The sequence below is a fragment of the Notolepis coatsorum genome, assembly GCF_963971535.1.
Source record: "Notolepis coatsorum genome assembly, chromosome: 8".
NCBI classification, from domain to species: Eukaryota; Metazoa; Chordata; class Actinopteri; order Aulopiformes; family Paralepididae; genus Notolepis; species Notolepis coatsorum.
Genome location: NC_140172.1, coordinates 92629104 through 92656652, shown reverse-complemented (window position 1 = coordinate 92656652; position 27549 = coordinate 92629104). Strand labels below are relative to the sequence as shown.

The following is a 27549-nucleotide window of genomic DNA, read 5'->3' as shown; positions in this document are numbered from 1 at the left end:
CGCCTGATCTCAAACCTACCGAAGTCGGCCTATGTCACCCGACTTCTTAGGGACCTGCACTGGCTCCCCATTGCTGCACGAATCCGCTTCAAGGCCCTCGACCTGGTATACCGTGTGGCAAAGGGAACCGCTCCCGCCTACCTCCGGTTAATGGTCTCTAACTACACACCCTCAAGACCCCTACGCTCTGCATCTTCTGGCCGTCTCAGACCCACTCCTATTCGAGCTCCGGGAGGGTCATCAAGGAGAACCTGCCTTTTCTCAGTCCTTGCCCCATAATGGTGGAATGAACTACCCACCCCAGTTAGGACAGCCGAAACCAGTCCAATCTTTCGCCGTCGACTAAAGACACACTTCTTCAACCATTATCTGAAATGAAAAAAAGAAATCTAACCCTAACTAACCTTACTGTCATGCACTTGTCCTAATAAACTAACCTACACTGTAGCACTCAACACTTTGATGTACATTGTTACTCAGCTGATAGAGTTGTTCCCTTCCTGATGACTTGTCGTACAGAACTTGTAAGTCGCTTTGGATAAAAGCGTCAGCTAAATGACTAAATGTAAATGTGAATGGAGCAATCTTCCATTTACTTGGGTATGTACTTTTAGGCGGATTTTCAGAAAATATGGCTTAGAGTTTAATTATTCTGATTGAGCCTTTAGTTACAGAGAAAGAATACCCTAAAATAGGCTACTTAATAATGCAATGGAAATGTGATCACAAAGGTGTTATTTTTGTAGCATAAAAAAAACAAGTCTAGGCACTTATGCAGGTTTGCGCATTAAAATGCTATTCATTTGAGCGATAAGATATTAAAAAAGGCACCTACATGTCTCAACGTATGCCTTCATTACCTGACCTCATCACATATTGCACATGACTTTAGTGAACCGCCATGCCCAGTCCCATAATAATATGGTAGTTCAGGTTGCCTATATCCACATGGCACATCGCAATCCCTCAACCTTTTTTGGTTGATTGTCTTTTTTGCCTTGTGACCAATTTTTTTTTTTTAACAATATTACTTAATTTCCGAAAGCTCTGTTTCATATAGACCTATGACCTAAATGTAAAAAAAATTTAGGTATCCTGCTCACATATGTTAAATTGCAGCAGCTTTCAAATATGTTTAAACATGTTCTAAGTTAAACATAAGCCTACTGTATGCAAGCATGTTATAATGATGCAATAATATAGGGAATAGCCTCATGTGCAAGAAGAATAGTGTTGTAAGCACTATTGATGCTGTTTCCTTACTGGCATATTTTATTGTTACATTAAAAAACTAACTAATATGTTCTAAATAGTCCTATGCTTAGTGCATATTTACTTTCTTTCACCAATCTACGGTATTCTATTTATGAATGTCTGTGTTTGTAAGATAAGATAAGATAAGATAAGATGATCCTTTATTAATCTCCTTGGGGAAATGCGGGTGTCAAAGCAGCATGGGGGGGGGGATACAGAGCTTCACATTCCTATACAGTCCAGTATCTATATACACTATAGATACAATATAAAATATCAATACAAATACAATACAATATAATATAAAAACGTACAATTGTCCCATTGTCTGTGTAACATGATCCAGGAGTCACAAGGAGACTTGTAAAATATACTGTATTGACTGTCATTACATCAGTACTGTCATTTGACCTCTGGACGGTAGAGGTCTGCATATAGAAATGCATTGCTTGAAATTGAACACTGAGTCACTTTTAATCATCAATTAAAATGTACTCAGTGATATGAGTTTTATGAACTGGCCTATATTTAACGCCTTTGTATTACCTTTGGTCTGTTGAGCAGATGTAGCTGTTCATACATCCTCTAGAGGGCGATAAACACTTAAAAACAAGTACCAGAATGTGACAACGGCACGCACAACATTAATAATCATAATAATAATACCAAAGTCACTATCAGTCTCTTTTTGGTCACATAAATGTACTATTATTACAAGAAATGATCTTTTCATTGAGCTATTAGGTCAAGTTAGCTATATAATTCTGGTATGATTATAGCTTATTTCAAGCACAATAAAGGTAGGCTTTAATAGATTGTATTTGTTGGTGGTGGATTTATAAATAGATTTGTAACATTCTCAGATTAAGATGTTCCAATGCAAGTCCTATTCAAACACTGGTATAAAAGACCATGAAACAGGAGAGCTTTTTGAAATGAATAGTTGTAACGAAAAAGGTTTTCTCTGGGAGGGGGTATGAATATTTCTTGAAGGAATGAGGGGAAAAAACAAGGTACTCGACTTATAGTGGAAAAAAGATAAAATACCTTTATTTCATTTGCGTTGTTCTGAACACCATCAAGTTTGCAGAAGACACAATGGTGGTGTGCCTACCGGGAGGAGGTCCAGCACCTGGCGGCGTGGGGCACCGACAACAACCTGCAGGCCCTCAACACCAAGAAAACCAAGGAGCTCATCGTGGACTTCAGGAAGACTAGAGGCTCTATTACCCATACTGTACGAACTTTGAATGAATGAATGAATGAATGAATGAATGAATGAATGAATGAATGAATGAATGAATTAATGAATGAATGAATGAATGAAAACTTTATTTAACAGATTGCAGAATGGGTACAATACAGTACGGCTCAATACACACAATTGTTAAGGAGATGCAGACCTGAGAAAGACGTTTGTCTTGTTTCCATCAGGGTCCCCCATTTTCAATTCATATAGACATTTATGACATACACAACATACATGACATATAGGTATTTAGTACTGATACATTTGTGACATAAACGGTATTCAAATATACAGTACTGTTACCCCTAGATCCTGACAGAGTATATACATATGATGGGGATGGGACTGTACATTAGGAGGGGGTGGGTGGGTGGGAGAGAAATATACATACGGCGGGGAGGGAATATATACATGCGGTGGGGAGGAGACTGTCTATTAGGAGGTGGTGGGGGTTTTGGGCATTTACAGTGGCCAGTTTCGAATTGCAGCCTCCTGTAGGTGCTCTTTTTTTTTTTTTTTACTTTATTTTTTAGCGTTTATCGCTTTCCTGGTCAAGCATGACCGACAGTTGCAGGGTGAAACGGGAGAGAGAGCAGGGGGAGACATTCGGCAAATGACGGCGGGTCCGGGAATCGAACTCGGAGTCAACCAGATCCGTGACGCAGCACGGAGTCCTGCGCGAGCGCGGTAACATGGTGTGCTAATGGAGCACCCCCTGTAGGTGCTCTTTAAGAGCGGTTTTGAATGTGGGTAGGGATTCACATTCCTTTACAGCTTTGGGTAGGGCGTTCCACATTGATGTGGCATAATTGCGAAACGTGTTTAGTCCCTTGTTTGAGCCGAATCTGGGTTTAACATGATTTGTTGAGCTTCCTCTGGTGTAGTGGTTGTGGTATTCACTGACCTTTGGGAAGTATTTTGACATGTACATGGGTACCTTAGTCGTATAGTATATCTTGTAGACCAGGCCCATTGCAAGTTGCTGTACTCTGTCGTCTACTCTAAGCCATCCTAGGTTGTCAAAGTGGGCAGGGGTGAGGTTGGTTCTGGGGGTAAGGTCAAGTAGTAGTCTGACCAGTTTGTTTTGTGATGTTTGTAATCTTGTTTTAAGCGCCTTTGAGGTGCTTTGGTACCATGAGGTGCACGCATAGTCGTAGTACCCTTGAATGAGTGCTCCTGCCAGAGTCTTCAGGGTATTCTTGTTTACCAGAGAGGAGATCCGGTACAAGAATCTAGTTCGTTGGTTGACTTTTTTTTATTACATTGGATGCCATTTTGTCACAGGAAAGATTTGCCTCTAGGATGGAACCCAGGTAGGTAATTTCATCTTTCCTTGTGACAGTATTGTCACCCACTGTAACTGAGAAGCCGTCGGTCTTGCTGAGTTTGTTATTTGAACCGAAGAGAATGGACTCTGTTTTGCCCATGTGTAATGATAGTTTGTTATCAGCGAGCCATATGCAGATTTTGCCTAGTTCCGAGCTGAGGGTTTTTTCAACCTGCAACTTGTTCTTGTCAGAGACCAGCAGGGCTGAGTCGTCCGCAAACAGGAACAAGTTGCAGTCACAGGCTGACGACATGTAATTTGCATAAATTAGGAAGAGTAGCGGTCCTAGTATGCTTCCTTGTGGAACACCACAGCTCACTGTGAGGGGGGGGGGATATAGTACTGTTTACCTCTACCATCTGTTCTCTCCCCTCCAGGTAGGATTGCATCCAGCTCACTGATAAACTATCAAAACCAATTGCTTTTAGCTTGTCAATCAGAATGGAGTGATTGACAGTGTCGAAGGCCTTTTGTAGGTCCAGCATGACCATGCCGCAGTATTTGCCCGCGTCCACCTCTTGTTTGATGTGGTCATTCAAATAGAGGAGGCATGTGTCAGTGGAGTGGGACGTTCTGAAGCCAGATTGGAATTCGTAGATTAGATTTTTTTCCACCAGGTACTTTTCGACCTGTTCGTAGACTATTTTCTCCATGACTTTCGAAATGGAGGTAAGAATAGAAACAGGGTGGTAGTTGCCTGGGTCTAATTTGCTGCCCTTTTTGTGCAGAGGGGTCACTCTCGCAATTTTGAAGTCCTTGGGGACGTGTCCCTGTTTTATAGAGAGGTTTATTATGTGTGTGATGACTGGGGTGATGGCGGCTGCTGAGTCTCTGAGGAATTTGGAGGGGATGTTGTCATGGCCAGTGGCCTTGTTAGGTTGGAGGGCGCTCAATTTTTTTAGTACCTCATCGGTTGTTACCATTTCAAGTTTGAAGTCGTCTTTGTGGACCCCTAGGTTTTTGTAGTATGCTACTATGTGTTCTACCCCATAATGCCCTGAGTGGGAGGGTAGTTTGTTTACCAGTGTTGTGGCTGTTTGTGAAGAAGATGTTTAAGTAATTGGCTACATCCAGCTTGTCTGTGATGAGCGTGTTGTCCGTCTTTATGTTTATGTTTGAGAATCTGGTTTTAAGTTTTTTACTGCAGCCTAGTTGATTATTGAGTAATTTCCAAAGTTTGCAGGGTTTGTTTTTGTTTTCCTCAGTTTTGTCGATGATGAAATTTCTTTTTGCGGTTTTGATCATGGTGTTTACGTCATTTCTTAGTCTGTTTCTTTGAATTTTTTGTTCAACCACGTGGGCTTGGAGTTCACTGTTTGAGCTTTTGGAAAGCTTTGAACTCTGTTGCCTTTATAGCATGTACAATAGTGCTGTATATACCGTATATATATTTATATTAACCGCATATCCATATCTATCTGAATATACATATAATTATTCCATATACCTACTTATGTAACCCATATAACTCTGTATGATAGCATGTCAATAATGCTGTATATTCTGTAAATATATATGTATTCTTCTAACCATATATATATATATTTTATAACCATGTTCTGTATATAAAAACTTGCCAATTCACTATAAGTCGAGTGACATGGTTTTTTCCTCATTACTCCAGTGGTGTGTTGGAAGTTTTGAATGTTTCAACATGAGTGCTTTACTCATCCAAATTCAATAGGCATAGGCACAGGGATTTATTGAGTCCTAAAGTTTAGAAATCCACTGAACTAGAGGCATGTGTACAATACTACTAGTTCAGATCTTCGACATTCCTCACTGATCTAATGCAGAACTGTCTGTGAGCTTCACACACATCCCCCATGGCTGGAATTCTTGCATGCCATTCAGCTGGAAAATGATACGGGCACGGAGGCTTCAGTTTAAAGCTGCCTGCCCAGGGCTAGTCAACTGAACAAGAGGAATCTGAAAAAATAATCAGCATAGATCGGAAAGAAAAAAAACGTGGGAGTGAGCCATCTATTCTCTTACCATTTTATTGCAGTGAAAAGATTTGAGTGACAGCCGTATGCCGCTCCATTATGAACACACTTGGATGTTTGCAGCAGAACATGAGCAGACAGGAGTTCTAGAACACTTCCATGGACACAAACACAAAGTGTTGGAGATGTAGGTCATGGCTGTTTTTTTTTAATCAAAAGCTTTCACTCATTGGTTATTTTATTAGTGCATAGCAGTGCCTTCACTAACAGAAGCCAAACAGACATCATATACCCCTCTTTCACAGAACATTTGCTTTTGGGTAAGTGTAGTGTACCAATAATGTGTGTTAAAGGAACACGCCAACTTTTTGGGAAATTAGCTTATTTGCCATCTACCCTGGAGTAGATACATACCCTTTTCTTCTCTGTGCATGCATTAGGCTTAGGGAACAGCCGCACCGTTAGCCTAGCTTAGCGTCATTCACTGGAAGTAGGTGTGCCAGTGTAGCCTAGTTCCTAACAGTCACGAAATACACTTCAAGTAGTATAATCTGCTTAGAAAACGAAAATGTCTAATAATTATAATTTTTTTTACGTGGTAAATACACAGGTCACAACATGATTACAGGAAGGTTTTAGAGTTGTATTTGGAGTGACTGTTGGCACACCTACTTGGGATTAAAGCAAAAATAAATCTCCTGACTGAAATGTTTTCAGGCCAAGTCATAGTCTTATTTTAACATCCACTGTATTTTTTTTTAATAGCGTTAGCGTTTTAAGGGAGCCTACTTGTTTCGGTTTCGTCGATAATACAATGTACAGTTACCCCCCCCCCCCCCCCCCCCCCCCCGCCTTCCCAAACTTCCATTCCTCTCGAAACTTTATTTTGTTGGGTGGTGCCGCTCATCCTTTTCGTCTGAGAACACTGCGGTGGGTTTTCTTTTTAGTGGCCGGCTTACTCCTTCCATTAACGTTATTATGCTAATGTTAGCTAATCGGTATAGCAGGTGTGCGTAACGTTAGTGCAAGCAGGTGGTGGATGTGACGTCAGTAAACAAGGAGAGAATTGACGCGCGAGGGCTGCAAAAAGGCGACTGTCATAAGACTCGTGTTTTCTGACATGCGTTTCTACTAGTGTTGTCACGATACTGGAATTTCAAATTTCGATACGATACCTTGAAAAGTATCGATATTCGATACCATTTTCGATACCACGGGGAAAAAGGTTCAATATTAAAATGTACAAACAAATTTCTTTTATTTATTTAATTTTTTTATTAATTTTGCTTTTGTTGCTGGTTGATTCTCCTCAGCTTCTCTCTGGTACTATAAGAGAAGCTAAATATAACACTTTTAAAACCCTTTGTTTATCTTTAGATCACACATTTAACAATAACTGTTCATCTCACTTCAATCATTTTTATTGCAGAACATGGTATTTTCTCAAGCAGACAGATGTAAACACTGTAATCTGTGTTGCATGTGCCTGACAAACTGAACTGTTTGTATTACAGTCATATTCCGACTTAACTGAATGCACATGTGTGTGTGTGTGTGTGTGTGTGTGTGTGTGTGTGTGTGTGTGTGTGTGTGTGTGTGTGTGTGTGTGTGGACTACTGTACTATTACAGGTATTGAAATGAACAATGCAACTTCCTTATACAAAAAAATATATATACAATTTTTAAATATCGATATTTCGGGAAATGAGTATTGAAACCGTTTTAAATATTCAGAATCGATATGTATCGATTTTTCGATATTTTTGACAACACTAGTTTCTACTATTAAGTATTATTACATTTTCATATAACAGGCTGACGGACTCTGGTAGAGTTGTCGCGCCTCCGCTAACCCTTCAATAAGATTTGTGGTCCGGGCATAAATGTGTCCATAAATCCATTTATTTCGATCCAACAGTCTGAATGTATCTTGCGATTATTATACATTTCTCTCGAGTTGCTGCGTGCATCCTGCCATTATTGCTTGCCATGACTCTGCTTGGCGCAGCCGCGGTAGGGGAAAAAAAAGCCATTTTTCATGATATTTGACGCCTCCGATTGGCTCAATTTAGTTTCAATCTGTATGCATCTACAAATCATATTATACCAGGTAGCCAATTGACGGGAAATCCGTCAGACTCCGAATCAAATTGACGGAACTCCGAATCCAATTGACGGAATTCCGTCTCAAGATGGAACGCTTTAATGCCTGAGTGAATGACGCTAAGTTCGGCTAACGGTGCGGCTGTTCCCTAAGCCTAATGCATGCACAGAGAAGAAAAGGGTATGTATCTGCTTGTCTAACTCCAGGGTAGATGGCAAATAAGCAAATTTTCCAAAAGGTTGGCGTGTTCCTTTAAGGTTTGCAAAAGTCCTTTGACTTTAAACATTAAAATAACAAAGTGTAAAAAAAACAAATCCTTTTTATCATTAAAACAATCGCACAATCCCACATTCCCACACAATATTAAGATTTTGGGTGGAGGTTAAACAGAAAGCACAACAAAACTTGGCCCAAATTAGCATCAACTTTTACTACATGTATAGCTGCATTAATGGCCACCGCAGAAAGTATTTTTGTATTGGAATGATATTGCTGATACAAATATCACACAAACCCTCCCGTATATTTCAACTAAACTGGAAGGAGTAAACAGGAAAAAAAGAGAACTGCATATTCTACATTTAAGGCAATAACCTGGGAGATCATACTTAATATAAGTATTCAGTCCATACGGTGATCAGCCATTACATACAGCATCAAACATGCCACATGGTCGAAATCACTCAAAAGGTGTATTTGGTGTTTTTAAGACGCTTTGCTCACGGCGACAAGAGGACAAAATACACAAAAACAAACACCTCTAGAGCCATGCATTCTTAACAGACGTTGGCATGTTGATGATTTAACTCATGATGCATCAAATATACAATGAATTCCCCTCCTGTCTTCTCACACTCCAACACACACACACTCCCACACACACTGTCACACAAGACAAGAGGTTATAACTCATCTCTCATCTTATCACCCTTGGGCCGGACCATCCTACCGATGAAGAGGATGGACTTGGTCTTCTGGTCCTTCACCAGGAAGATGAAAGGGTGGTCGGCATAGAAGAGCTTGGGGTCTTTCAACTTGTCCGTCCCCAAGACGCTGGTGTCCATGGGGTTCCCGTCGGTGTCCCACTCCAAGGCGGAGGCGTGGAACATGTTGGACAAGTACAGGTCCTTCTTTCCCGAGATTTTAGACAAGTCAGCCTTGGCTTTGTCCACAACCTCGGTCAGACCCAACTCGCCAAGATGTTTCTAGGAGGAGAGAGAGTGAGAGAGAGAGAGAGAGAGAGAGAGAGAGAGAGAGAGAGAGAGAGAGAGAGAGAGAGAGAGAGAGAGAGAGAGAGAGAGAGAGAGAGATGGTGTGATATAATCCAGTTGGACGTAGGAGTAACAGTAATTGTTAATTGCTACACAGTGGTGGTGAAGGAGGCAATTTACATCCTACATTGCAAAGTGCTTTGACTCAGCGCTATATACTGTAAATACAATGATCATTCATCATTCATTCATTAAATCACTTACCGATGGTGTTGGTAACCCCTGGATCAATCAACTCTTTCTATTATTCTAACTAATTAGGAGGGACATGAATTGTCATTAGTCAGGGTTCCCAGACATTGCAAAATGAAATTCAAGGACTTTTCCAAGCACTATTTTTTAAATGGATACAAGGCATTTATTTTTATAGAAAATAAATCGGCTTTATGGCTTAAAACCAATTTCCGACAATTAATTACACTTTAAATTAAAAAAATATACATTTCTTGATTTAGAACAATTTTATCATGGATGAACAAAACTTTCAATGCGAATGGTTGAGGAAGGAGGAAGCACCTTGTTAAACAATGGGCTGTTTTCAAGGAATTCCAGGCATTGACTTTTTTTTGTCAAAGATCAAGCACTTTAACACTTTCAGTGCCACCAGGTGGCGCCAGAGTTAGTGCTTGAATGCCACCATTCACTTTAATGTTAACGTTAATATCGCCTAATCTATGTTTTAAATTATGGCTATGTGTCTAATCTGCCCGTCGCTTATCAAAGAATCATTTTCCAGTCAGTGCTGTAAAGGCAGATTGGTTTTTTATCGCTTCATTTCCGTTTGAGAGCATTTTGAAAAGCACCCGTTTTGAAGTAAAAAACAGCCCATTCTGGGCCATTCTGTGATAATCGTCTTTTACTGGAATATTCCAGCACGCCCATTCGAGCCGCGCGCTGATAATAGGCGTGTTCATTTCCTCATGGATTTTACAGTAAAACCGATAGAGGACATTTCACAAAACAGCTTATATCTTCATCAAAATGAGTCTGATTATCCTAACACTGATAACATAGATTCCTTACCTGACATCAGATGGTATCCAACTGGTATATTCCAATTCCTGATCACCATTCGAAAAAATCGATAAGTGTATAGATCTAACGTGTATACAGTAGAACTCATGATCCACGGCGCTCAGAGGATCCATAATGAACTCTAGTAACCCCGGCTGCATCAGTGGACTGGAAAATGTGGAGTACAGGATTTTTTTCCCCATCCATTTTCATTGAGTCCATTCCAAAATCCCTGATGTCATCTGGGAGACGATAGGGGGCCCTTTTTTCCACATCTAATCGCCGGCGGCTCTTGGGTAGGCTAGGGTAGGCTCGCGTTATGCAATATGATTTCAGATCGCAAAAAAATAAAAAATAATCAGAGAAATCTCGTGAGTGGCTTTCAACGTGACTATTATAAATCCGAGAAAACTCGTGAGTGGCAATCAAAGTGTTAAGCACTTCAAGCACCTTGTGCGAACCCTGATTAGTTGACTGCTAACTAGTGGTGTTGAACTCATGGATCAGTTACCTGCAGGTTGTGGCTGACTTCCATGCTGACTTTGGGCAGAGACACTGCCACTGCTTTCTCCTCCAGTTTGCCCGTCCAAGTGTCCAGCTGCTTCTTGGTCATCAGCTTCCCCAGTCTGTCCAGAGTTTCCACGTGGTAGGGCAAGAGGAACACCATGCTCGATTTCTTATGGGCCAGAGGTATACTCAGGACAGTCAGCTTGTTGGCCGTATCCGTATAGTAGCCATAGACACCTGTGTGTGGAATACACTCAAGAATGAGTTTGCATTTTTTTTTGCCAAGTACCTTATACAGAGAGCATAGGTTCTATAGTATAGTACAGGTCTCAGAGGTCCTCCTTCTAAACAGCTAAACTCAGCTAAATGACTAAATGTAAACACCTAATGGACCTATCTCAAACCCCACCCTCTTTTCTTGATTGTCCAATCACAACTGGGAATCGAGGGAAGTAACAGCTGTGATTGGCGGATCAAGAAAAAAGGACAGGGTTTGAAATAGGTCATTTATGTATAAGACCAGGTCCGTTTCTTGCCATATGCGGACTATGCGGTTGCATAGGGCCCCCAAAGCCACCAGGGGGCCCCTATAATGCCATTCAAATATATATATATATATATATATATATATATATATATATATATATATATATATATATATATATATATATATATATTATTTATTCACTCAATACACTGTATAGGGATGTAACAAATCATCAGCTTAAAAAATTTAACCGATAGGCTACTGCTTATGACCGCAAGTGGGCGTTTATTTATATAAAAAAATAAATACATAAGTAGCTTACTGACAAAAATGTAGTTGCATTTTCAAACTTTATTTAACTTTAACTTTATCTTAAATAGTTCCCTTTAAATTTCAATATTGTAAGTCAGAAATGTAAGGAAAATGCAGTATCTGTCTCATGTATGTGCATTTGGGAGATAATGCAGATTCGGTAAATCCTGTTCATTTTCAGGAGTTTCTTGATGTAGGGGAGCCCCAGTGTTTCCTATTTATTATCATTTTCTGTCATTGCTGGGGTTAAATTGAGATGTTTGATTTGAATTAGTGATAAAAAATATATAAGTTTTTTTTCACGGATCTAGCCTCTTTTCCACTTAACACTTTCAGTGCCAGCCATTAGACGAAGCTGTCTGTAGCGACGCCACCACTAGATAGATAGGGATCCGTCACCTTGTTTGTAGAGCTATAACTATATTCTATATTATAGCTATGGATACAATACTATGGCCCATTTGACATCACCTATCTATCGTTCAATATGTGAAAAAGAATGAATGTTTCCATCTATACGTTCCTGTGTTATACCGTGGTGAATATAAGTATGGTTTTAGAGCGGTACACAGTTATAGCCCTACACGTCGATTCCACTATAGACGTTGCCATTATCCCGAGATCAAAACTATATCATAGGTATTATGTTCCATCATGAATGCATGAAAGGGGGGGGGGGGTCGTTTCTGATTATTTGATTGTCAGTAACGGCATTCGTATTGAACACTAAAAACGGTTATCAGCCCGATCGGTATGAAAGCATTGCAGGATCAAGCAAACATTTACGTCAGATCGTTCTTACTTGCGATCGGGAGTATTCCAAAAATAATATTCCAATTGTTTGATCGCGATCTGGTACATCCAATGTCCATTTGGCCCACGGCATAATCCACAACAACATATCGAGCAGAGATATTTGACGAGCGTCAATGGAACCGGGACCACCGTTCGCCTCGGTCGACAAGGAAAAATGAAACCCGAGACCTTTGGCCGCTCCACAGGGGAAGATACAAGGTTAGAAAGGGTGCTCGATACCGCCGTCTAGCGGGATGCGGCCGGTATTGCACCTTGGGGACCTCAGACTCATTCCATATGGTAACAACAGGCTCCCTGGGTGGATAATGAATAAGAATATCGAAAAAAAAAGAAAAACTACCCAGAAACGACTTAAGTAATTTTTGGCACTGAACGATAGGCCCAGAAACGACTTAACTCGTTTTTGGCACCCAAAGTGTTAAAGTGCACCAGATTGACGGATTTAAAGGTTAAATGCATGCCCACCTTAAAGGGTTTGGAATCCCCCACCATAGTTTCACAAAATAGGGGCCCCCAAACAACATTTCGCATAGGTCCCCCAAAAAGCTAGAAACTGCCCTGTATAGGACCTACACTACTACAAGGTGCTCAGACTCAGATGGAGCACCTCTATCACCACCGCCGTCTGTGGGCTGGACGGCTCGTGCAATGCCTCTGTGTGTGTGCATGTGTGTGCATTCCCTCCATCACTTCCTCACTCACACAGTTGGCCAGGCTGCGACTTCGCCAAAATCCATTATCCATAGTCATCAACTGTCCACCCTTACAAGCCCCATAGAGCACTGGTATGCTTGTTTATTTATGCATTTTTTTTACAAGTTTGCTGTTCCACTACAAGGACTCACCTGTACGATGCATCATCTGGACCGACACAGTGTGGCTACGGGAGACCAGGAAGCCACGGTTGTCCACCAGCTTATGATGGAACTGCTCGTTCCAGTGGGCTGTTGATGAATAAATCAATGGATTTAGAATCAAGTGAAAGGATAAGGGATAAAAGGATTAAGGCTGAGACGATATGCCATTTGGAAGAATCATTAAATCGGGACCAAATTATCGATAAATATCGATATTTTTATTAGAATAAAAAACATCGTTGTCGTTGCCGCCATCTTAGTGTTACAGATTTCCCCATTCAAAACTACCACAGTGATCCTTCTCATTTTATAGTCGGTGGTCTCTGGATGTGATGGAGGAGTGCACTGCATATTGAATGCACAGTGCAGAGTTGCAATTCAACTGAATTTACATGAAATGGGGATGTTTTAACTAAAACATGCCACAAGACCTAGTATTTTAGTATACGGTAGTATAAAGTATTAAAAAAAGTATTAAAATAAAATGTAATCTTTTTTTATACTTGCACATGTGCACAAGTGATGCCACTTATCGATTTCACGCAATTATCAATAATTATCGATAAATCGATAAGTGGTCTCAGCCTTATAAAGGATATGTATAGTAAAAATGTTTACGTGTTGAGGTCAACTCACGTTTGAAGAACATAGCGTTGATGATCATGGCTCCGTCCGTCTTCTCCACATCCTTGGTAACCTCGGGCAGTTTGCCGTCGGTGGACTTGGCTGCCCACTCATTAATGGAATCCACAGCGCTCTTCTTGTCTTTGAAGTCGATCTGGGCGTGGTCGTAGTTGTAGTGCTTCTTGCTACTTTTGACAAAAGCGTCGACGAAGTTGACAGAGCTCGGCCCGTAGAGACGGTTGCTGATCTTCCAGGTGACGTTGCGGGTCTTTGGGTCGCTCACCTCGGCCAAGAGCTCGGCCAGACCGGCGTGCAACTGGTCGTCCTTGACTTTCGCGGCGTTCAGCAGGGTCTTCACCTGCGCCGCGGTGGACGCCTTGCCCCCGAGAGCCACCAGGCCGAGGGAGGAGGCCACCACCACCGGAGAGATGAGGATGTTCTCCAAGCCCTTCTCCTTGGCCATGTTCTGGTAGAGGCTTAAGGCGAGGTTGGCACTGCTGTCCGCCAGGATGGTGGCGTGGTTACTCAGAACCTTGTCCGGCGAGGCGGCGGTGGCGGCGGAGGCTGCCGTGGCCAGGAGAGCCAGGGCGACCAGATTCATCACCCACATGGTATTATCACAAAAACAGTGGTAAAGACCTGTGGGAAATAAACATGAATTAAGTCATTAACCCTTTCACTATACCACACTACAGGTTAACCTTTCACTACCACACTACAGACCGTCTGTTGTGTGGTAGTGAAAGGTTAACCTTCTGTAGTGTGGTATAGTGAAAGGATTAAGTGAAGTCACATTACTGCCATGACGTTATGCCCAAGAGAAGAGACACGATGCTACCCTGGAAGAATTATTCTATTTCTGAATCTACATTGTGATGATAATGACTTTACAATCCAGTGTACAGTGAAGCTTTACGCTACAAACTGTCGCTGGGACAGCAGCACAGTCATCCACGCCAATCAAGACTCTCCCAAGTATCCCTCAAGGCAGACTCTTACAGGAACACGCCAACTTTGGGGGAAATTAGCTTATTTGCCATCTACCCTGGAGTTAGACAAGCAGATACATACCATTTTCTTCTCTGTGCATGCCTTAGGCTTAGGGAGGCTCACCTTTAAACAACAGGGCTTTTGAGGTGATGAAATCACTGCACCCAGGCAGCAGTGGTTGGGCAAAAAAAATATCCGAGTATATATCTGCTTTTTTCCCCTCCACGTGGTAAATACACAGGTCACAACATGTTTACAGGAAAGTTTTGGAGTTGTATTTGGAGTGTATTTCGTGACTGTTGGGAACTAGGCTACACTGGCACACCTACTTCCAGTGAATGGCGCTAAGCTAGGCTAACAGTGCGGCTGCTGTTCCCTAAGCCTAATGCATGCACAGAGAAGAAAATGGTATGTATCTGCTTGTCTAACTCCAGGGTAGATGGCAAATAAGCTAATTTCCCAAAAAGTTGGTGTGTTCCTTTAACATAACAGCCACGTCATCATCTATCTGCAGGACACATCTGCTAAAACATGGGCAAACTATGTCCGAGTGGGCCATGCCTTGGTAACAAAATGGTAGTTATGAATGGATGAAGAATACACACATGCTTTCCTACTAGGGAGTAATAACACCTAAATCTGATTATTACATGGCGTTTTCACATTCGCCGAAATGCTTGCTTGTGATTGGTCAATAGCCCCCCGACAACGGTCATTATCAGACAATAATGACCGCTGTGGGACAATAATGACCGCTGTGCGCAGCTGTTCGCAATCAAGCCCCACTGACACACACTGTTTCAGTGCAATTAGACACTGCCGGTGTTCTGCTGCCGGCGATGACAGGGGGCGGAGCGACGAGCGGAGCCAGAACGCAGCCAGAACCAGTGTTGCGAGTCGATGTAAAATGAATTAGGTATATTGTTAGTAAGTTAGCCATGTAATAAGCGGGATAATGTATAGCTATACTCGATCATTGTCGCAAAATAATTTACCTTCACTGACGTTTAAAACACCTCGCAGAGGCGGCTCGGTATTTTAAACTCTGTGTCGGTCAATTATTTTGCGACAATGACCTCGTAGCTATACATCAGTGGTCACCAACCTTTTTAAGCCCAAGATCACTTTTTTTTTTCTTGGTGAAGGCAAGATCTACCTATTGAAGCGTTGAGAGAAAAAGACAGCCAAGATTGTACTTTAAACTAAATTACTTTTATTTGCCTGTATTCTAATTACATGCAATGCTTTGGTCCAACATTAAAACGTCAAAGTAGAACTATTATGTACTTTCTCAGTCAGTGCTAAGTGCAGTCATCTTATGCAGCATCACTTTTCACATCAAAACAAAAGTAGAACTGTAATGTGGACTTTCTCATATTATTAACATTGACAAACATATTTACAATTAGCATTTTATAAAGTAGAACTGTAATGTGTACTTTCTCAGTCAGTGCTAAGTGCAGCATTACTTTTCACATCAAAACAAAAGTAGAACTGTAATGTGTACTTTCTCAGTCAGTGCTAAGTGCAGTCAGTGCTAAGTGCAGCATCATTTTCACATCAAAACAAAAGTAGAAATGTATGTGTACTTTCTCAGTCAGTGCTAAGTGCAGCATCACTTTTCACATCAAAACAAAGGTAGAACTGTAATGTGGACTCTCAGGGTAAGATCTAAAAAAAAAAAAAAAAAATTAATTTTTAATTTTCATGGAAAGATCTACAGGGACAGTCTCAAAGATCGACCAGTCGATCAAGATCGACGGGTTGGTGACCACTGCTATACATTATCCCTTACTTATTGCTATGGTTTAACAAGAATGCATTCAATTCAGTAAGGTTTTGTGAATGAAGGATCTTCTCTTGGGGAACACGTGTCCTAATAAGGGACTGCATAGACAAGTAGTAACACGCACAATAAGCCATGACGTCTAAACAAAATGCTGCCGTGTCGTCTGACCTCAATAGACCTGAGAGAAGAGGAGTGAATGAGCCACCAAGTTGGAATCTTTGTAGCCTCTTTCGTGACTGCTGATGCATGCCTTAGCAAGGCGTGCATCAGCAGTCACGAAAGGGGCTAGAATCTTTGGAACTATTTAACCTGTCAAGCCGTAATGTCCCCCAATTGGGGGACCCTGCTTTTCTTTATTATAAATTGATCAATAGAGACCGTATAGATCCCCAATTATCATATCATGGGGTATCATTGGAAAGCCACACTCCTTGGCTACAACCATGTCCAGACATTTTCGAGATCGACAAATGATTGACGGAGCTAGAGCCCCCGGAGTTCGGGGGTGGTATTGTGTACTTTGGCGCACGCCTCACATATCGGCATGTAACTCAAGAACCGCTGAACGGATTTCTTCACCTGAAAGGGCAATTGACAGGCAACAAATAGAGCTTTAATTCTATCTATATATTGTATTAAAAGAAATGCACACCCAAGCCGCTAGAGGTCGGCAAAGTGGCGCATCACGAATCGTCCGCATGAGAGCCCACATGTGGGCCCTTACATTTTAACCCTTTAATCGCCAATGACGTGTTAAGACGTCATTCCTCGCCATGCGTAATCTGCCAATGACGTTTTACAGCGTCTTTGAGATCAATATTTCAAAAATCTGTCATAGTAATCATATTTCACCGACGGATCCTTGACGGGTGCTGGGGATCTCCACTCAACTCTCCAACGGTTCAATATCGCCACCTGGTGGCCGATCGCCAAACCGGAAGTGGGTAAGTGGGGCCGGAAATGCTTGGTGTCCCCCCTATTCCGTCCGCCACTCGCGATCGCTCCCGGGACTCCATCTTGACACACTGGATAATCGATCGGTTGCCATAACTCAATAAACAACGTTATTTGGACGTATATATTATTATACAACCCGGAAATGGTTAATCTAGATCAACATCCCATAATAGCGAACTTTTTGCTCCACGCTCATCACCCAACGGTAAGAGGAGACTTGGGTGAGTTTCAGCGTTTTTGATTATTATTATCCATACAAACTGCTATGATCAATATATCACCCATTAACGTCGGTCATTGCATTATAAACGACCCCCCCCCCCCCCTCCGGTCAACATCAGATGATGAGTCATGACGTTTAGGACCTTGTACAATTGAAATTTTTAATCTGACGTCAATCGCTAGCAAACTGCATTTGATGATGTAATATATGCATAAATGGCTATATCTCACGTTCTAGGAATTACTGCAGAAAAAAACGATAAAAACATATTTATACTCTAGACAGTATTTTTATATGAATGTGTGAATGAAAAAGTAAAACGTTCCTACACCCTGAACAATAGCTAATCGATGTTGAATGGGCCATAGTAATGTCAATTTAGCAATACAATTTAAAAAGTTATAGCCCTGCAAAGTAGGTGAACATCTCCATAGACAAATAGAGCTGGCAGTGATCAAACATTGATGGATATATGCGTGGCAGGGAAAGGGTAAGAGTTTAATTTTTTTTGTGCCAAGAGTAAAGACCATAACCCTATCAAAACAGCAGTCAAAGTGTATATTTTCATTTTTACCGATGTTTTGTAAGATTTACAGAAAATAAGAATTTATCGTACAAATGCTAATTATATCTCTTTTATCGTAAAACCACAAGGAAATGACTAAATCCAGATTTAACCCTGCCATTGGAAAGAGGAGCCTTTGCCCTATCCATTAGGGGTGTAACGGTACGCGGATACGTACTGTACCGCGTCAATGTGGTCCTCCGGTACAATACGGGCTGTGCACCGTACGATTGCAGAACCTTTTTTTGCAGAACTTAAATCCCCCCGGCCCCACGTAATTTATCAACAACACTGCGGTCTGCTGTGAGCATTATAAAACAAACGTGTGTTTAACCGACCGTGAATTAAAGTGTCAATGCTGTTTGTCATTTTAACAGCAGATACTTTCTTAAATGCCATCCTCCCGACAGAGCGGTGTTGACAGGGAGCTCTGATGGGTTCGCTTGGTGGTGTTATTAGCATTGAACAGCTAACCGAAAGCTAGCATTAACTAACGTTAAAGGTTTAGCCATAACGTTACCTTGGCTAAAGTTGGGGCTATTCATAATCCAGCAATAATGGCTGCAGACCTGCAAGCAAAGTACAGCAAGTTGGCAAAGGAGTATTCCAACGTAAATCACATTTTCACCAGAAACGTTACAGTCTTTCTACCGGTAGCTCATGCTAGCTAACCTAGCTCACGTTAACGTAGTCACTGATCGACCACCTCGCGTACACAATTAATGACATGTTGCGGACAGCCATATCGGTGACAATGTTTAGCTTTTAGTGCCAAATGATAAGAGTCTGAGGCGGAGTCTCAAAAGAGAATGTTGAATATTTATTGTGCAAAAATCACAACAGATCCTCTGTGCTACTTCAACGGAGCCTTGTATGTTGTGTATGTGAATCACAACGGTGTTCACCGGGCCTTTAAGATGGCACGGTAATGTTGCGACACTGCTGTAATATACCGTAAAGCGTTGTGGTAACGGAAGATGATGTGTGTGTGTTGTGCACTGGTGGAGCGGATCAAATAAACCGTCAAACGTTAAGTCGCAGTCCGGTGCGTTATTTGAAGACATAATATTGGCGACGAGGATGGGATTATGGATTCCCTACTTGCACCTCTCTCTCCGTTCCTCGCCCTGCCTGGCGAGCCACCGGTTCCGTGGATTCATTGGCTGGAAGCGTTTAATGCGTTCATAATAGCCGTCGGGCTCGCCGACGCTGACGCTGCTCGGAAGAGAGCTCTGTTTATTCACAACCTAGGAACCGAGGGACAACGGATCTTTAGGACTCTCGGAGCTGCACCGAGTTATGCGGACTGTGTCACACTGCTGTCGGGACATTTCGCTGCTCCACAAAACGTCATGCTCCGGAGGATCGTCTTCCGTCAGCGACGTCAACAAGTGGGTGAGTCGATCCACCACTATGTAGCTGACCTACGGGGCCTGGCTAGCCTCTGTAAATTTGGAGTGCTGGAAGATGAACTGATACGGGATCAGCTAGCTGAACATACTAACAACCCTAAGCTCAGGGATAAGCTATTAATGATGCCAGATGAATTGACATTGACAAAGGCTGTTAATATTGCTTTCCATCTCGAGTCGGCAGCGGGTTTGGCAGCACAGCTAGCACCCTCCAGTAATGTTTTCCCCAAACCTCTGATGTTGACTCAAACAGTGGCGCCGTCCGGGGAGTTTCCCGAACCGGTTTTCCCGGAGGACAGCCTGGAGGTACATTTTGCTGCACGCCGGGGTACGACCGCATCAACAGCTGTGGCAGGCAGTGTGGTAATTGTGGCTCCTCATCACACCCCAGCCGGGCTCCAGTTTGCCCAGCCAGGGGACAGAGGTGTCAACGCTGTGGCAGGCAGAACCATTTCGCCCGGGTCTGCCGCTCTGCTCCCGGTGCTGATAGCACGCCGCCACGCTCGCCCAGCTCCGCACCTACATCAGGGGGGGGTGGCCCGTGAAGGTCCCGGAGGTGCTGGCGCCTTTTCATCGGGTCAAGGATGAGCTGTCCTGCTGGAGCAGTGTTTGTGTGGCTCGGGGGCTTCGCACAGTCATCCCCAGTGACCTCAGAGCACGCATATTGACCATGGCGCACGAGGGGCACCTGGGCATCGTGAGGGTGAAGCAGCGCTGCAGGGATCTGGTGTGGTGGCCGGGCATTGACCGGGATATAGAGACAATGGTGAGGGACTGCTCAGCCTGCCTTCTCAGCGGCAAGACGGGGCCGCCGACCCCAGCGCCTCTGCAGCCTTTGCCATGGCCACCCGCACCTTGGAAGCACATCCAGCTGGACATCTGTGGGGAGCTCCATGGTGTCCCACACCACCAGCGTTTCCTCCTGGTTGCCTATGACCTCCATTCCAAGTGGCCGGAGGTGGCCGCCTCGGGGTCTGTGACTACCCGTGTGGTCACGGATTTCCTCTCCGCCCTGTTCGCCCGGTGGGGCATTCCAGACACCCTCACTACGGACAATGGGCCGCAGTTTGTCTCTGCTGACTTTGCCACTTTCATGGAGGCCAGGGGGATTAACCACGTCCGTACAGCCTTCTACCACCCGGAGGCAAACGGGGGGGTGGAGAGGTTTAATCAGACATTGAAGAACGGCATCAGAGCGCACCTGACGGAGCGTCTGCCGTTCTCAGCCGCTTTACTCCGCACTCTGCTTCACTACAGGGCGACGCCGCACACAACTACGGGCAGTTCCCCAGCCCTCCTGATGATGGGACGCGAGTTGCAGCTTCCCCTGGATCGGCTGAGGGTCCCGGCAAGTATCGCGCCGGCAGTGATACCCTGCCAGGGCACCAGGGTCGCAGATGCTCAGCGTCGAATGAAGCAGCGGTTCGACAGGAGGCGGAGGGTGAAAGCGCCTTCCTTCACAGAAGGAGACTGGGTCCGGATTCGTCGTCCCCACCGGGACCACAAGCTGCTCTCCTTCTGGTCGGCACCGATACGGGTCACGGCTCGGCTGGGCCCGGCCACCTTTTGTCTGGCCGATGGATCACGGTGGCACGCAAACCGGCTTAAGAAGGTGGCAAACGACCCCATCTCGGACCCAGAGTCCAGGGAGGGTTCAGAGCTGGACATTGAGGACTAAGTTTTGCCAGATGAGCCGCAGCGGGGCCCGCCATTGCCAGCCGAGCCCCAGGTTCACCTGGAGGCCTCTCCAGACCGCGCCCAGCGGGGCTCACCATTGCCATTGCCAGTCGAGCCCCAGGTTCACCGGGACGCACGGCCAGTCCGCGTCCGGAATAAACCGGCCTACTTGAGAGACTATGTTACTTGAGAGATAGACTATTTATGTTACAGATTATTTATATTTATTCATTGACCAGTTTAGTCAGAGCATAGTCTGTTGTGTGGCAGAATAATCCACAAGACTATGTCGGTGACTGGCAGTCTACCTGGTTCACCTAGGTAGGCTGCAGGGACTGTTAGTATGAATTAAATGTGAATTAAACTGTATGGGGATGTTCTTCGGGGTTCCCTGTGGGGGGGGGGAATAGGTTGTGTATGTGAATCACAACGGTGTTCACCGGGCCTTTAAGATGGCACGGTAATGTTGCGACACTGCTGTAATATACCGTAAAGTGTTGTGGTAACGGAAGATGATGTGTGTGTGTTGTGCACTGGTGGAGCGGATCAAATAAACCATCAAACGTTAAGTCGCAGTCCGGTGCGTTATTTGAAGACATAATATTGTAGACTGAGTAGGGTATATCTGCAGAGCCACTGGGTAGCGAGTGCAACACTGTGTAATGTCCGTGTGGATCATTGGAGTAGGGTATATCTGCAGTGCTGCAGCCCCATACTCATTGTATAGATTTGTATTAGTATCATTAATCAATCACCTGTTGTTGAATAAATACCATTACTTTCTAGTTATTACTAAAAAACCGTATATATAAAACAGTAGCCGTATTAAAAAAAAGAAGAAAAAAAAGTATAATTTATATAATTTAATTTTTTTTTAATGTATGCACTGGTATCGCCCCCCAATATAATGCCATATACTAATATAGAATATCCGTTGACAGCCCTACAAGTACAATTAGTTACTGCACAGTGCACACTACATCACCCCTGAGTGGAACATGGAAAGCCAAACTTTCCCCCACTGTATTGAAAACCTGTACCGAACCGTGACTTCAAAACCGAGGTATGTACCAAACAGTGGTTTTTGTGTACCGTTACACCCCTACTGGAAATACATACCCCCAGGTCCCTAGATGTTCGTAGATACCAAGAACATGCTAATTGACCTTGTAGAAATGGCACAATCTTCCATTTACTTAGGCATGTACCTTTAGGGGACATTTCTGAAAATAGGGCTACAGCTTAACATTCCCAATGCTATCCTGCTCTTACTCAGGGACAACATTGTACCACATTTCCCCAGTTGTGATAGTTTTAGTTTTAGAATGCGAATGCTTTGACTGAATACATGTGTATTCAGTGCATTTGATTGATTGATTGATTGATTGATTGATTGATTGATTGATTGATAACTTTATTAACAGATTGCAGAATGGGTACAATACAGTACGGCTCAATACAAAACAAACTGCTAAGAGGATGCAGACCAGAAAAATACTTTTGTCTTCTGCAATCATTGTAATAGCCCTGTAATTACTTTATTATCACATGTATAATTTCAAACCACTCAAGTTAGTCCCATAGATGTGTTTGCAAGCCACTGTATGCAAAAAAAAAGCTGCCACATTATATGGTGGCAAAGACGGCTCATCTCATTGGGCATGTGACTATCCATGTACATGTCAAAATACTTCCCAAAGGTCAGTGAATACCACGACCACAACACCAGAGGAAGCTCAACAAATCATATTAAACCCAGATTCGGCTCAAACAAGGGACTAAACACGTTTCGCAATTATGCCACATCAATGTGGAACGCCCTACCCAAAGCTGTAAAGGAATGTGAATCCCTACCCTCATCCAAAACCGCTTAAAGAGCACCTACGGGAGGGTGCAATTCGAAACTGGCCACCGTAAATGTCCAAACCCCCCACCCCCTCCTAATAGACAGTCTCCTCCCCACCGTATGTATATTTCTCTCCCACCCACCCACCCCCTCCTAATGTACAGTCCCCTCCCCATCATACTCTGTCAGGATCTATGGCAGGGGTGGGCAACTTTGTATATGGTGAGGGCCACAAAATGTCCACAATCAATCTGGGGGGCCGCATTGTTTATCGGCAGTCCCGCCAGTAGTACCCCATCACTCAAATAGCCCATAATAGTCACAGATGTGATAAATAAGGTATATAAACAATTATAATGTGTTGTAACTTTGTTTTTATTCCATTTCAAATGCATTTAGTAATGCAATTTCAACTTTATGAATTTATAAACAGCTGAATTTAAAAGTATTGCTGTAACCCCAAATATATACAAAAATGATCAATTATAATTAAGGCTTCTAATAAAATAAATGTATGAACTTAAAGCCCACTGCTCAACAAACACAAAGCAGCATTCCTGCTGCATTTCACTACAACAGTAAATCAAAAGTGCAATAATAAATGATTTTGTTAAATGTATACACTTTTATCCTGCTACTAAACAAAACATTATAACACTGAAATGCATGTTATGGATATGAAGCACTCAGGAATGTTTTGTTTAGTAGCAGGATACAAGTTTATACATTTAACAAAATCATTTATTATTGCACTTTTGATTTACTGTTGTAGTGAAATGCAGCAGGAATGCTGCTTTGTGTTTGTGTTATTAGTGTTATCTGAACACTACAAAAGTAAACAAGTAAAGTGCAAGTAAAGTAAAGTGCAATACTACATGCCTCCCATTGACCCTTTATCAAACTGGCATGACATTCACCCTCGCCCCACAGTGGGTCAATAATGGTTATAATAATAATAATAATAATGGTCCCCTCTCTACACCTCTCCATCATCTCCCCCCCCTCTCTACACCTCTTCATCATCTCTCCCCCCCTCTCTACACCTCTTCATCATCTCCTTCCCCCCCTCTACACCTCTTCATCATCTCCTCCCCCCCCTGTCTTTAATGAGACACTTGTGGTCTCTCCATTTGGCGCACAATAGCAGGAATGTCAACTTCAATGTTTGTGCATGCAATCTGTATCAGATGAAATAATGTTTCATCCGACAGCCTGTTTCTCTCCTTTGACTTGATGTGCTTCATGTTTGAGAAATTGCTCTCACGTATGTATGTGCTCCCAAACATACTGGCCATAGAGAGGGCAAAGTCCCTGAGGAGTGGGAAGCGGGGCTCAGGTAGCAGTTTCCAAAACGAAATTCCCCTCTCATTTCTCTTTGCTTGAAAAAAAGGATCTGACTGTAGCTCGCACAGTTCAAGCTGCAACGGTGGGGGCTGCTCTGACACCGTAGCGGTGAGGGGGCCGGCAAACAGCGCTATCCGTGACTGCATGCCGTTGAAATCTTCAAACCGATCATTGAATTGCATTTGCAGTGTTTCAATGTCGCTCCTGTACTTTCCGACGGCTCAGCCATCGGATTTCTGTGTGTAGCTGCAAGTCGCCATAATCAGTGTCCATCTCTTCCAAAAAGGAGACAAACTTTCTATGGTTTAGTGACCTGTTGCCTCCACGAATTAGATTGGTAACCTTGGTAACCAAATCCATAACATGGCTGTATTCAAGCTTCTTGGCACAGAGAGCCTCCTATATCAGATAAAAAAAAAATAAAAACGATTTAACGACTCTCGCATATAATTTGACTACACTCGACTCGCATTGGTCATTATAGTGACGCACAATAGATGGAAATTATGTTAGCGAACTTACCTGATGTATAATGCAGTGCAGTATTGGACAATCAACGCCACTCTGCCTTAGAAGCCCGGCGAATCCATCGGTAACAACAGCCGACAGTTTATCAAAACCCCCATATTGCTGCACGGCACTTTCAACAGCGTTGAATATGTGCACACTAGGGCTGACCCCTATTAGTCAAATAGTCGACTAATCGATCGAAAGGAGCCATAGTTGACTGCCAACTCTTCTCAGTTGCCCCTCCCTGATCTATGGGTAACAGTACTGTATATTTGAATACCGTTTGTCACAAATGTATCAGTACTAAATACCTGTATGTCCCTATGCCATAAATGTCATGTATGTTGTGTATGTCATAAATGTCAATATGAATTGCAAATGGGGGACCCTGATGTAAACAAGACAAACGTCTTTCTCTGGTCTGCATCCCCTTAACACATTCCCTGCCATGACTTATATCCATCAATATAGCCAGTCTGCCACCACTCTAAGCCTATGGAGATGTTCACCTTCTTTGCAGGGCTATAACTTTTTCAATTGTATTGCTAAATTGACATTACTATGGCCCATTCAACATCGATTATCTATCGTTCAGGATGTAGGAACGTTGTACTTTTTCATTCATATATTCATACAAAAACACCTTCTAGAATATAAGTATGTTTTTATCGTTTTCTGCAGTAATTCCTAGAACGTGAGCTATAGGCCTAAACGCATATATAGATTATCGATTGCTGACTCTATTCCCTAGACACGCTATATTAAAAAATTCAACTGTACATGATCGTATACGTTATGCGTCATCATGCACGGATGAAAGGGGGGGGGGTCGTTTATAATTCCGTGATCGTCAGTAAATGCTTTATGTAGTATGGGTGATATATTGATCAGATCGGTTTGCAGTGAAATGAATAGACAATTGGGCTGAAAATGACGTCAGCGTCCTCTTACCGTTCGCCGACGAGACTGGAGGAAAAAGATCCCACTTATTTGACGTCGATCTCCTAGATCCATTTCCGGTTTGTATGGCGCAATAAACGCCCAAATCATATTGATTATTGAGTTATGGCAGCGATCCATATGCACGCCAGTGTATGTCTGGAGTCCCGCAACAATATGTGACTCACGGAAAAAATGAAATATGATCTCAATATCGCTGTACAGCGTGGTTTGGCAGACAACGCATGGCGGGCAATAACGCTGTGAACGGCGGTGGATGTGTTAACAATTGTGTGTATTGAGCCGTACTGTATTGTACCCATTTAGCAATCTGTTAAATAAAGTTTTCATTCATTCATTCATTCATTCATTCATTCCAATCAGCATTTGCCACAATATTAATCAATGGAATGATTTTGTATAGTGGTCTTGCATCATGATTTCTACATGTGCAAGCGTGGTTAAATCTTAAATCTTGTATTGTTAACTGTGAATGCATTCCTTTTCATTCTTCCATTTAGAGGTCAAATAATTTGTTTCTGCACAAATAAACATGGAGAAAAGATGTTCCCCATGATCACATAAAAAGAGGTCAGAAGTTGGGTAGCAACGGGCTGTTGCTGGGTGGGACCGTAAACTTTTCTGAACTAAGCAAATGGCACGTCGACCGCCCCCCCCCCCCCCATATTAATAAGTTACTATCATACTCTCTAACCAATGTGTTAACTTGATGCCTTAATGTGTTAACAAATTTTCTATTATGTAGATGTATTATACACACTTTTAGTTTTTACCAACGACTTGATTTGAACAATCCACACTGGAAAGTAGTGACGCATAAAAAAAACTACGTTGCTGTATGTCAAAGACAGACAGCTGTACATCTAAATTTAATGAGCAGATGGTTTCCTTTGGATAAGACTTAACCACACAAACTCCCCAGATTGCTGTACATCTAAGTTGAATGAGTAGAGGATTTCCGTTAACCACAGAACCTCCCCTCCCCCGCTTTTTTCTCATCATCTATTTTTTCTTACCTCCCCCTGGGAACGTTCTATTGTTCACCTCAAGTTGTCTGCCACCTCCGTTTTTGGATGATCCGATCCTCCAAGAAATCAATAGCCCTAGAAGAGTTGACTATTCTAGAGGTTGTGGGATGAAAAAAATAGTGTGTTTGTGAACTAAGCGCAGAGATTCTCATTGCCCAGTGAGCCGGCTGGGTCCACCCACCCGTGGTGTTCGGTTACAGGCGCCAGCAGGAAGGAATTCTCCTCCAGGTCCTAAAGTCTGAGAATAAAGATCATTCGTTGAAGCACTCAACACATCTGGGAGGCTGCTTGACAAATCGAATAAATCCCGTGTCGCCGGTTGTCAGACGAAAACCTTGTATCTCCAATACTCCAATAGGGCCAATTTGTTCAGGAATAAAGTAGAAGGAGGACCTAATTTTCTGATTGAAAGGAGGTCTGTGTATTTTTTAGGGTATACGTTGGGTTTTGAATGGATTTCATGGCCCATAGGGTTAACA

At 42.8% G+C, this 27549-nt stretch overlaps 1 protein-coding gene across 4 annotated transcripts; it reads right to left on the bottom strand.

Annotated features, from left to right (window-relative positions):
• Positions 1-5816: 5816 nt before the first annotated feature.
• serpinh1a (serpin peptidase inhibitor, clade H (heat shock protein 47), member 1a) lies at positions 5817-27241 on the bottom strand. Of its 4 annotated transcripts, none has more exons than XM_084319642.1 (6): positions 27059-27241; positions 15865-15915; positions 13782-14408; positions 13134-13232; positions 10678-10910; positions 5817-9086 (listed from the first exon to the last, which is right to left on the bottom strand). In XM_084319642.1, the coding sequence occupies exons 3-6, from the start codon at positions 14377-14379 to the stop codon at positions 8784-8786; spliced, it is 1233 nt and encodes a 410-aa protein (XP_084175768.1). In that variant the 5' UTR covers positions 14380-14408; positions 15865-15915; positions 27059-27241; the 3' UTR covers positions 5817-8783. The 4 variants fall into 4 exon arrangements, with proteins under 4 accessions (XP_084175768.1, XP_084175770.1, XP_084175767.1 ...); XM_084319644.1 differs by having other exon boundaries at positions 27087-27241; XM_084319641.1 differs by lacking the exon at positions 15865-15915.
• Positions 27242-27549: the final 308 nt, after the last annotated feature.

What these genes read in the sequence shown, in the direction of transcription:
- serpinh1a (XM_084319642.1), bottom strand. Translation starts at nt 14,379, where the DNA reads ATGTGGGTGATGAATCTGGTCGCCCTGGCTCTCCTGGCCACGGCAGCC. An exon ending in CAACGCTATGTTCTTCAAAC is followed by an intron (nt 13,233 to 13,781) that starts GTGAGTTGACCT and finishes ATTCATCAACAG; the next exon opens with CCCACTGGAACGAGCAGTTC. An exon ending in CCAGATGATGCATCGTACAG is followed by an intron (nt 10,911 to 13,133) that starts GTGAGTCCTTGT and finishes TTCCACACACAG; the next exon opens with GTGTCTATGGCTACTATACG.